The sequence below is a fragment of the Choristoneura fumiferana genome, chromosome 11 (assembly GCF_025370935.1).
Source record: "Choristoneura fumiferana chromosome 11, NRCan_CFum_1, whole genome shotgun sequence".
Classification (NCBI taxonomy): domain Eukaryota; kingdom Metazoa; phylum Arthropoda; class Insecta; order Lepidoptera; family Tortricidae; genus Choristoneura; species Choristoneura fumiferana.
Genome location: NC_133482.1, coordinates 17,797,268 through 17,809,029, shown reverse-complemented (window position 1 = coordinate 17,809,029; position 11,762 = coordinate 17,797,268). Strand labels below are relative to the sequence as shown.

The following is an 11,762-nucleotide window of genomic DNA, read 5'->3' as shown; positions in this document are numbered from 1 at the left end:
GCCCAGCCGTTGCCAGAGGCCGACGGCGCGCAGGAACTCGGCGAACAGCGAGAACGCGCGCTGCTTGTCGCGCAGCTGGGCCGCGATCTGCAGCGCCGACGAACTGCCCAGCGGGATGTTGGTGGCCGGGCCAGCACGCGCCTTCCACCTGCCAAGTGCCAGGGGGAACCATCAAACACTGCTGCTGCTCAAACAGACCTACTGTACACTCTGCCCAGCGAATGCTGCCCACGCATTGTTTACGAAACTTTAATCGGTATAATTTTTGAGACTGTCAAAATTGTCATATTGTCATTCTAGCCCGGCTCAGATAATTTTGATACTTTCAATCTTCAATAGCCGAGTGGCAGCCATTTTGGCTGGTAGGAATAGGCAGGCATGTGTATATTAAGCCAGTGTTTCTGTATGTGAATCCATTTTATCAGCCAACAAACCATTCTTATTCTCCTACCATCCTCAAAATGGAAAATGTTATAAGATTATGAAACTACCGTGAGACTCACTCATATTAAATATAATGACCCGGATAACTCACGTCTAAGCCCGAAACATGTCGAGCTAAACTCGATTTAAGACGTGAGTTATCCAGGTCATTATATTTATTATAAGATTATGTTAGAATTAAAATGTTAGAAGACATATTCAATGCCAATCTGGTCAATATTTTACAGGGAACTATAGGTCTATTTATATAAAACTAATTCCTAGCTTTAGCTAAAATGCAAAATTATTGTGAAAGACTGTTTGTTTCTAAATAAATTTAAAAAATAAAAATAAAAAAAAAATGGTCCAAAAATGAATGCGTCTGGACTGTACTTAAAAGGGCACTGACAAAGATCATAAAATTTACCAAGGGGCTCCTAAAGTGCATCATCAACTTTCACACATCACTACATGAATTTTGATGCAGCTTGAAGAGTCCAGAGTATAATTTAATATCTGGAAAATTTAAACATATTCTAAGTATCAACATCGTTTAATCAGTGTACAGCAAGTGTTGTCAATGATTCTGGTTCTTCTACAATGGCTGTCAGTAGCGAGGGTGGTACTCACCTGGGGTCTCCCTGCGGCACGTCATCACACAGCTCCGTGGCGATCCTGACCACAGTCCTGTCGAGCGCGGAGTCCTGTTCTTTATCCCGCTGCTTGGCGGGGAACAGTTCCTCGACGATGGCGCGGCAGGCAGCGGCGTCCCGACGCACGTGGAACAGGAAAGCCGTCTTGAGTTTCCCGCAGGCGTCTGTTGTGACCATGCTCACCTGGTGCAAAATAATCGATGTTTTAATGAGGGCTATCGTTTTTTGTCTCACTAGATGGCGCACTGTTGCGTGAGGTTTTTAAGTATGGCTTTCAGAGTCTGTTATTACGGGCGTTAAAACAAAGTTTAGATTAAAATCATATTTAATACACCTTAAAACCGTACCATAAAAATATCCAGCAACCACAGTGTTGCTTAGTCCCGTTATGTTCGGAAAAAAAGGGAGGACAAAAGTTTCCGAAAGACAAAACTGTCTCAAAACACAGACATTCATTGCCCCGTATCGCATAATTGCCATAATTAATTTCAGATATTGCAAAATATTCACAAAATTATTCTAATTATAAATAAACCCGCGTAGCTCACCCAAAAACTATGAGATTTGACATTTCGGAGACCTCACGCTACACTAGCGCCTCTAGCGGCGAATTCATACGCGATAGCCCTCATTGAGTAAGTGTTTCATCAAAATCCAAAAATATTTTCAAAGATAATTTGCGTTGACGCATGTGCAGAGTAGGTACCAAGCACGCGAAAACAGATAGAAGGATTTAAACGAAATTTTGTATCTATGCAGCTGGGTCTCGGGAATAACACAGGCTATGTGAATTTCGATATTTACACGGGATCGAGAAGTACGCTAAGTTTAGAAACATGACGTTTTAGTGGTTTGACCTCTCAAGCAGAGAATCGTAGGTTCGAGCCCGCGCTCGCACTCCTGTGTTTTACGCAATTTATGTGCGATATAACACTTCAAATGTATGTTAATAAATGTAAGTTTTATTTTTCTAAACAACCGGGTTCGATTCCCGTGCTGAGTACAAGTTTATTTTTAATCCATGAATGCAGTTTTTTTTAGTTACTAAAATCAATGACATGGTTCCTAAGAACAGATCTTCGTAAGTCTTATAGTTTCAGACTTCCCCATACTGACCAATCTAAATGGGCCATCCTGTACAGGACGAGATGACCTTAAACTTTACTTTGACACTTACCTCATTCGGATCTATTTCGTAGAGCGATAGATTTCCGTCGTACATGTCTGACGGGCACGGGGAACCCATTGGGCTCTCGCACATCGATCTGTAACCAAAAATATCTTTAAAAAGCAGTCCTTGGATGTATATTTATCTATTGATTTATTCATATCAGGAAACAGCTTCAATGATTTCAATCTGTTATGTAGATGCTTTCAGGGGCGTAATATCGATTTGGTCGTATCTCGCGTGTTTTCGACTTATAATATTTTTGTTTTACCGTGAATTTCTCATGTAATAAGATGAGAAGATAATAATTCGTGTAATTTTCTTTTAATTCAGAGTCGATCCACTCTATACCTGCCAGTAACTTTATTAGTACAATAAAAAAAAGTCCAATTTCTTTGGTCGCGTCGCGAAAAATCAACTCATGTTCCGAATTCAAATCTCATTTTCGGCCTGTGAAAGTCTCTTGGAGAAACACCTCCTTGCAGTTATTGAAGCAAAAATGGTCGGTTTTCGAATGCGTGAGACAATAGTTATATGTGTCGCAAATAAATAAATAAATTAATTGATTAATTTTCACACCGAGCATTAAGAAGCTTAAAAAAAAATCTAAACATTATTAAAGAACAAACAGCATAGAAAATGGCGTGGCTTTACAATTATCAACTTCAAAAAATGGCATTTGCAATAAAATACTTTTCACACCTCTCCTTCAGAAAAGTAACTTATCCTCCCTGACGAGAGGGAGCAAAGTGCAACTTTTCTGTTCAAGGCTTTTCTAAGTGTTTTATTGCAAATGCAATTTTTTGATGTTGATAATTGTAAAGCCACGCTATTTTCTATGCTGTTTGTATTTTAATTATTATTTAGTTTTTTTTTTCAAGTTTCTTATTGATGTGAAAAGTTGTATGAGCCACTCGGGAGCAAAATTGCTTTCATCTTGGGCGTTAACACTTGAATCCCTCATTACGCTCAGGATTCTACTTTAGAATCCCTCGCTACGCTCTGGATTCTATTGTAGAATCCTTCGCTAAATTCTAGATGCAATGTACGCCCTCGCCGTTAATACACCATTTTGCTCCCTTGTGACATAAATAACTATAGAAAAGCCTTGAACAGAAAACTTGCACTTTGCTTCCTCTCGTCAGGGAGGAAAAGTTACTTTTCTGAAGGAGAGGTGTCAAAAAAATATATCTTTCTCTTTTTGTACTGACACATTGGTAGATATCCCCTCGGCGGCAGTGAGCACTAACACGCCGTGCTTTCGGCTAAACAGCAGTGGTCGTCCGGAACACATCTCCGCGCCCAGGATGCGGTCGCCTTCCGCCGAAACGTCGATATATTCTACTTTGTCGTTCCCCATTGTGCCTGGGAAAGTAGATACATAAATTAGAAGTGACGTGAAACAATTGACATCAACATGGTACTTGATAACTTCTGAATGCCATCTGCTATGCTATGGTTGAAAATTTTAGTTGTGATTAAAAAAACTGCTTCTTTCAAAAATGCTTTTCTCTCTGCAATATTTATGGTCAATCACATCAAGAAAGGCACTGGTACGTTTATGAAAAGGTTCCACTGTAGGTCGACCTCACAGCGGTTTACCTATACTATAGTAAAGCTGTTGTTGTGACAGCCCTGCATTATGAAAAAATACAAGCAATATTCATGCACAATAAGTTACGTTAAGTATCCATAACTAAAAGCAAGTAAATTAAATACACACCTACCCAAAACAGGCATTAAAAACCTACGAATAAATAATAAGTCAGGAATTGTAACTGCGTCATAAAAATGGAAACTGTGTCTTAACTGTGTCCTGTGCTAAAGTGCGCATGCGCGTCATTTAATTATGACTGACATTTATTTTGCAAGTTTAGTGAAGCTCACGTCAAGTTTTCGCATTTTTGATTGTGAACATCTCTAAATTATCATGTTAACGTGTGTTATAAAGTGCAGCAGGAATGCAAAATTAAAATGTCCAGCGATCACTTTCCACTAGTAAGTAGTCGTAAAATTAGATTTATATTCAAAAATGTTCAAATACATTATCAGTTGGAGATGGTCAGTATTATGCAAAATCAAGCCTGTGGTCACATAATGTAAATGTCAATTTCCTCACCACTCTTCATACTTTCTTATTTCCTGTATCGCTCAAACAATAGGTACAAACAGTCTTTATATTTTTCACGATTTTTAGTGTGAATAAAACACACACGCACGTACAGTCACCAGCATTAATATCTGCCACAGCGAAGCGTGAAAAAATATCTGACACGTCCTTCCGGCCCTAGAAATAGAGTTGTATCAGATATTTATGCACGCTTGTTGTGTCAGATATTGGTGCTGCTGACTGTACGTGTGTACACGAAAAACAGGGTCTCTAATTCTAAGTCGGTAAAGTGCCACCCGGTCCTCGCAACTCACTGGAGACCCGGGCGACGTATGTGGCGGTATAGAGGAGCGCGGCGGGGGCTCCGGCCAGCAGCCGCGGGCGCCCTCGCCGGCCGGCGCGCCGCGGAGCGCCACCAGCGATGTCACCACGGGATTGGCCGGGTCCTCCACCGACATGTGCGCTGCGAAATGACACCAATGCAAAATTACACAAAAAAAAGGGTCGATCAGCTGTTTCTTGTTGTTATTCTGTCCCGTCAGCGAGGGTACAGTCAACTACAAAGAGATGTATCCATGTTAATCTTACAAAGTTGTGTAACTTTTCGCATGCCATTATCAACTACCCTTGGTCGGTGATATTTCTAGTAACAACAAAACCTTACATTATCACCGAATCGTCCAAAATGCAACAATTATGTGTCCGGCAACGCTTCCTCCGAATTTAAAAATATTGACTACATTTTTTTGGAACATTGAACGTTTGCTCATATTTGTCATAGTATATCGGAAGAGAGGCTTGTTAGTGTACATTAGGAGGAAGCGTTGAGGGATACTATAATTGTTGCATTTTAAACGAGTCGATGATAATGTAAGGTTTTGTTGCTACTAAAAATGTCACCTACCAAGCATGCGAAAAGTTACATCATTTTGTAAGATTAACATGGATTAATCTCTTTGTAGTTGACTGTACAGTCGAGTTCATTAACTTGTGAGCAAAAATTTGATCAAAAAGATCTGAACACGATTCTATTGTTAACGGCGTAGAAGCGCGTTTAGATATTTTTAAACAAATTTTTGCTTACAAGTTTATGAACTCGGCTGTACAAAGCTAGTACACTAACACAAAAATGCATGTTCGGCAAATTTTAATCCTATAAAATTACGGTTTAAAGAGTGACTCAGGAGACCGTAACTATAGCAACGAATGACAAGAAAAAAGTTGATCGACCTTTATACTATGTGATCCAGTGTCATAAGCTACACAAAAGTGTGTTCTTTTAGATAGCGCCTTTTGGCGTAGGAGGGGGGCAGTATTAAGATCTTCTTTTGATGCCTACTCAATAACATCTTATTTCTGATTAGATCCCCTAGAGAAAATCTGAGCATAGCTCTCTCTTACTCATCAAAAGTTCGCTCCCTGGTAATTCCACTGCGTGCTGGTTGGTAAATAGTGGTCTAAATAAATAAATAAAAAAAAAAAAAAAAAAAGAATAGTGGGTAGTGGCCTAGTGGGTAGCGAGCTAGTGTGTATTAGCCTAATGGGTAGCGAAGCGAGAGTATCCTAGTTGTCAGTGGCCTAGTGGGTTGTTGCCTAGTGTGCAGTGGCCTAATGGGTAGTAGGCTAGTGGCCTAGTGGGTAGTGAGCTAGTGGGTTACTAGTGAGTAGTGGCCTAGTGGGTGGTGAGCTAGTGGGTAACTAGCGAGTAGTGGCCTGATGGGTAGTGACCTAGTGGGTTACTAGTGAGTAGTGGCCTAGTGGATGGTGAGCTAGTGGGTAACTAGTGAGTAGTGGCCTGATGGGTAGTGAGCTAGTGGGTTACTAGTGAGTAGTGGCCTAGTGGGTAGTGAACTAGTGGGTTACTAGTGAGTAGTGGCCTAGTGGGTGGTGAGCTAGTGGGTAACTAGTGAGTAGTGGCCTGATGGGTAGTAAGCTAGTGGGTTACTAGTGAGTAGTGGCCTAGTGGGTAGTGAACTAGTGGGTTACTAGTGAGTAGTGGCCTAGTGGGTGGTGAGCTAGTGGGTAACTAGCGAGTAGTGGCCTGATGGGTAGTGAGCTAGTGGGTATAGTGAGTAGTGGCCTAATGGGTAGTGAACTAGTGGGTATAGTGAGTAGTGGGCTAGTGGGTAGTGAGCTAGTGGGTTACTAGTGAGTAGTGGTCTAGTGGGTAGTGAACTAGTGGGTATAGTGAGTAGTGGGCTAGTGGGTAGTGAGCTAGTGGGTTAGTAGTGAGTAGTGGCGTAGTGGGCTAGTGGGCGGTACTGACCGATGGCGTATCTCATCTCCGGCGAGCGCGCCACGTTGGCGACGGCGATCAGCAGCAGCAGCGAGCGTCCGGCGCCGGCTAGTGGGCTAGTGGGCGGTACTGACCGATGGCGTATCTCATCTCGGGCGAGCGCGCCACGTTGGCGACGGCGATCAGCAGCAGCAGCGAGCGTCCGGCGCCGGCTAGTGGGCTAGTGGGCGGTACTGACCGATGGCGTATCTCATCTCGGGCGAGCGCGCCACGTTGGCGACGGCGATCAGCAGCAGCAGCGAGCGTCCGGCGCCGGCTCGCACGTCCACGCACACCACTTGGAGACTGTTCACGTCGCCTGCGACAAACGATATCATACTCGTATAATATATGTACTATAAGGGAAATATAAATGATACATTGTTTCACTTTGCGTGTGTAAGGATGTGAGCAAGGAATGGGTTTTTCATGAACCAATAGAAACGCTTCATTTACCCAGCCTCGCTTCGCTCAGCCGTTTCCACTAGAGCAGTGCTGAGCGAGTATAGATATAAGAAGCCTTTGTTTCATCAAAAACAGATTCTTCGCAACACATTCTCGCATCTCTGATGGAACGCAGCCTAAGCGATAGGAAACTGTCAGCGGTTGAAACGGTCGTAGAGCTACCTAGAAGCTGGCACTCGTTAGCTGATTGATCTTGACAGATCGTGTCGTGATACCTTGTGCCTTGTGCGCGTCAGTGAGCGCGCGGCGCAGGTTGTGTTCGTGCAGGTCCCCCCCCCCGCGCCACAGCTGCAGCACGGCGCCGCCCCCGCCCCCCACCAGCGCCACGTAGCCCGGCCCCCGCCCCCGCCACCCCGCCCTCCTCCAGGATCACCACGCCCACTAATTTCTGCACAGATAAAAACTTACAAGTCATATATGGATAAATATTCAGACAAAACAAATCGAGACAGCTTTATACTATACTGCAGCGTGTTTTTGCTATATTTTGTGTTTCCTTTTCACTTCTTCCTTTTATGGTAGCATACGCAAGTCTGCCATTTCCCTCTGAGTAAATAAAGAATTGTAAATCATCACATCATTGTCGTCTGTGTGCCGGCCATAACATATGTTATTTATTTTAGGTTTCCGATCTGTTTCTCTCCCGAGATCAAAATTTCATAAACCAAAACAATGACTTGAACATTGACTAAATTCGTCTTGCGAAAATGGTAAGAGTTATATAAAATTGATAATTGAGTCGATGAAGCAGGTTTACTCTAATTCATGGCATTGTCGCACTCACCGTGTCCGAACTGGCTGGCATGGAGCCAAAGAACAGGAGTGACACGCGGCGCCCCAGCCCGCCCAGCCAGCCGCTGGGCGGCCGCAGCGGCTGGCACGTCACGCCCACGCGAGATGCTGCCATAAACAAACTTAGTTCACATTAAATATTACTACCTGGGCTAAAACTCGATAACAAGATGGGACTTTTGGGACAACAATATGATAAAAATATTAGTGCCACTTGTCCCATGGGACTACTGGGAGTAAATCGTCTCAGTTGTCCCATGATGGGACAACTCAATGGGACTAGTGGGACAGACGGGCATTTTCCCAGAGATAAGACCAAGCTAGATCGATTTTTCATCCCCATAAACACCCATGTACCAAATACGTTGGAGGTGTTTCCGAGATCCCAGAAATATGTAGAAAAATTGCTTGTTTAAAGATTAGACGCTCTGCCAGGGGACCAACAAGTTTGTTTAAAGGAGCAACCACATCACTGCTCAAAGTACGTCGGTATAGCGTCACGACTTTGCTTGGAGAGCATGCATTGAAGTCGTGACCTTCACGGCACGTTACTGCGATTTCGCACCGTCAGCTTATTGATATAAAAATACAAAATGAGGTTTTATAACACATAGTATCATGAGATATTGAGTACTACCCAATAAAGTTACATCTGTTACATCTCTAACGTGTACTCACGGTCGGGATGCAGCATCAGTAAACTACAAGACGTGGTGGCGAGCAGCAGGCCGGCAGTGGCCGCGCACAGCTTGGCACACTCCTGGCCGGCCAGCTCGCAGCTCGTGTCGGCGTACAGCTCCTGCCCCACGGACGGCCAGTAGCGGACCACGCCTTCCGGAGACACCCCGATGCATGACGGCATCTAAATATGTAACAATTTTATTATCTGTACTGATGAGAGTTGTACAATCACCTTTGTGTATAGGTTGTAATAAGACTGAAGACCTTATTCATTTTCTTTTGGAATGTGATCAGAATAAGGACATCAGAGACAGGTACTTGGACGGTATGGGCTTGTTCAATGGAGGTGTAAATGCAATTCTAAGACGACTGCTTTCAGAAGAAGCCATGCTGATTTACAGGTTCATTAGACAGGCCTTTGCATCGAGAGATGTGGCTTCAGTGCAAGGGAGAGCGTAAAATTTGTAATGTGGTGTATATAACTGATTTATTGAATCAGGCGTTACTTTGCGGAGGTCCATATCATTGAACTATATTGGTATATAACTGAGGCGAATGTTGTCCCCCTCTACTCTTGTACCAGAAGATGGGTAGGAGTACTTAGTGGAGGGGAGGTCTGTATCCAACAATGGACATCTTAAGTATGATGATGATGACAATGTGCTACTGATTGGCGAAGACCTCTCCTTTTTAACAAGCTTATACAAGGTAGAAAGTTGAGAAGGGCAGCAAGGGCAGCTACTAGATCCCTTGCTGCTATGCGAAAATGCTCTTTGGAGACCTTTATTAACTTTTTGAGTGATGACAATCAACATTCACAGTTTTCTGGTAAAATGTAGTCAGCGAGAAAATAGACAGATTTGATTTTTTTTTAATGCCAATTGGTCCCATTTCTATCAAGTATTAAAACACTCTTTGAGACCAACTAAGGTTAGAGCACTAGAACACTCACAAATCAAAGAAAACTTTTTCCATACCGTTCGTAGGGTACTAATTTAAAAACTGAACATTTTAACTAAAGTTAGTGTCTTAACCCAGTATTGCTGCTCCTTCTCAACTTTCCACCCTGTATTAGCTTCACTTAAAACTATTGTATCTATGGTTGCAATAGAATCTTTGATCTTGCTTTTCATCCAGTTGTTATTATTGTTCACCATCATCATCATATACCATATGCCACCCCTTAGACTTCTAAGGTTGGAATCAGCCTGTGAACCCGGTGCTTTAGCCAGATTATCTGTCCATCTTCTTGGTGGATGTCCTATGCTGCTGATAACACTTGTAAATTGAAGAATCAAAGCTTATTTTTAATACATACTAGCTGTTGACTATGACTATGTCTGCGTAGAACATTTACTGCTAAGCATTAAAGTCTCACCTGTGCCCCATCCTCGTAGAACACCTCAACGAGCTCGGCCCGGTGCTGTAAGTCGGTCTGGGGCAGTGTGAGCTCCCTCGCTGCGCCGCCCCCGTCGCGCGCCCAGCAGAGGAGCCTCCGCCCACACACGAGCCAACAGTAACCATTCGGGGACAATCGGACTGTTACTTCTCCGCTTGCTGCAAGTGACAAGGGGGCGTTCAAGTATAACGTAAAGCAATTTGGGGGGGGAAGGGGGTCTTGTAAAACGTTATGATGTGTTACTTTGTTCAAACAACGCGTTACAACAGTTTTTTTGTAACAAATACATACTATAATGTCCTCAAAAGTAGGAAATTCAAATCGTCAGTGGTTGTTCTATAAATGCACTCATGTTGTTGCCAGTGTGACTGTGCTAAAATACCCCGACTTAATTTTGAAAATGATTCAAGATAAGCTAAGAAACTTAAATAGAAATGGTAATTTCGGTGTTACGTAACATTTAGGTGGGGGGATTCAGAAAAATGTTACGGCGCGTTACAATATATGAAAGGGAGAGGGTCAAAAATCTCCAAAAATTATGTTACATATTACTTGATTACATACATACATACAAGCCATACAACACCGCAAAAAACGGTCTGTTGCCCGGTGAAAACAATGGATGTCTACAAGTGGCCTTATGGTCCAATAATTGGCATGATATGACCAACTCGTTGGGATGAATGGGCCATATCCTGCCTTTGTTAACATCTTTGGTTACTCTTCATCACCTACCAAGTGGCTGTGTTAGCCCATCATTGTGGGTGCAAGCTACCCCTCCAATAGGAATGTTAATTTACTAAATTTCAATTTAACAATTCAAACTGAATGTACATTTAGGGGCTGTTGCACCATCCATTGATTAGTGTTAACTGGCGGTTAGGTGTGATGCCGTCTCTATTTGTTTTGTTTGAATAGACAGAGACGGCATCACATTTAACCGTCGGTTAACGCTAATCTATGGATGGTGAAACAGCCCCTTAATGTTAGACCTACCAGTTGCAAAGGCTACTAGGCTATAGATGATCACTTACCGAAGGTAAGAGCTTCTGTAACTAAAACTGGTAAAGGATGCCCAAAAGTCTCCAATGTGGTGAGGGGAGTCTTGTAGATCACATCTCCAGTCGGTGCCTCACCCGACTGCATGTATTTACTGCAAAAACTCCTTATTAGAACACGAAACTAAACAAAACATAATTCGCTATAGGTTAGGTCACACCTTTGATTCTTTTTTACGGAAGAAAGGCCCGGTCTCCTGCCCGAAATGGACTGCCGGACGCGTGGCGAAAAAGGACTTCTAATTCCGCTTGTATTTGAGAAATCCATTTTGAAATAATAACGCAAATTAAATTAATTTATAGACGTTTTTTTTGTTTTAACGATTGGCGCGAACACAAACAGACAAGCAAAAAAAAAAAGAAAAAACATTGGTGTTGCCAGAGAAATGAGTTGCTTTTTTATTTGACTTTTCGGACAGAATAAGATAAAAGACTATACCGCCTTGTACTCTCAATTATTTGTAAATTAAAAAGCAAGGTTACAATCTAAATCATATTGGTCTGCCTTGTTTATGTTAAATAGCCCGTCAGCTTCTTGTACATACTTACCTCTATCCCCAAGCCGCATTCTGTGACTCTTTAAGAAACACTAGTAAAAAGCGATACTAAATGCATTTTAAGAACAAAAAGTCGCTGAAAGACTAAAGCGATTATGGTTGTAAACATTGCAAATAAGACTTTATGTCTTTGGCTTTAGTCTTTTCAAATGGACAAACGAAAAAAAAAGTGTCGCGTCGC

General features: G+C 42.5%; 2 protein-coding genes across 2 annotated transcripts in view; both read right to left on the bottom strand.

Annotated features, from left to right (window-relative positions):
- The window catches only part of LOC141433029 (nuclear pore complex protein Nup133-like), a 4,917-nt gene extending 167 nt beyond the window's left edge, over window positions 1-4,750 (bottom strand). The window contains exons 1-5 of the mRNA XM_074094860.1: window positions 4,669-4,750; window positions 3,456-3,609; window positions 2,254-2,341; window positions 1,054-1,259; window positions 3-148 (exon numbers count right to left, since the gene is read on the bottom strand). Of these exons, the coding sequence (XP_073950961.1) occupies window positions 3-148; window positions 1,054-1,259; window positions 2,254-2,341; window positions 3,456-3,604 (589 nt within the window). The 5' untranslated portion in view covers window positions 3,605-3,609; window positions 4,669-4,750. The remainder of the gene's footprint in view (window positions 1-2; window positions 149-1,053; window positions 1,260-2,253; window positions 2,342-3,455; window positions 3,610-4,668) is intronic.
- Window positions 4,751-6,740: 1,990 nt separating this feature from the next.
- On the bottom strand, window positions 6,741-11,364 carry LOC141433028 (nuclear pore complex protein Nup133-like). Its single transcript, XM_074094859.1, has 8 exons — window positions 11,186-11,364; window positions 11,001-11,119; window positions 9,946-10,124; window positions 8,565-8,748; window positions 7,879-7,994; window positions 7,432-7,482; window positions 7,310-7,382; window positions 6,741-6,948 (listed from the first exon to the last, which is right to left on the bottom strand). Exons 1-8 carry the CDS (start codon window positions 11,290-11,292, stop codon window positions 6,803-6,805), a joined length of 975 nt encoding a protein of 324 aa, XP_073950960.1. The 5' UTR covers window positions 11,293-11,364; the 3' UTR covers window positions 6,741-6,802.
- Window positions 11,365-11,762: the final 398 nt, after the last annotated feature.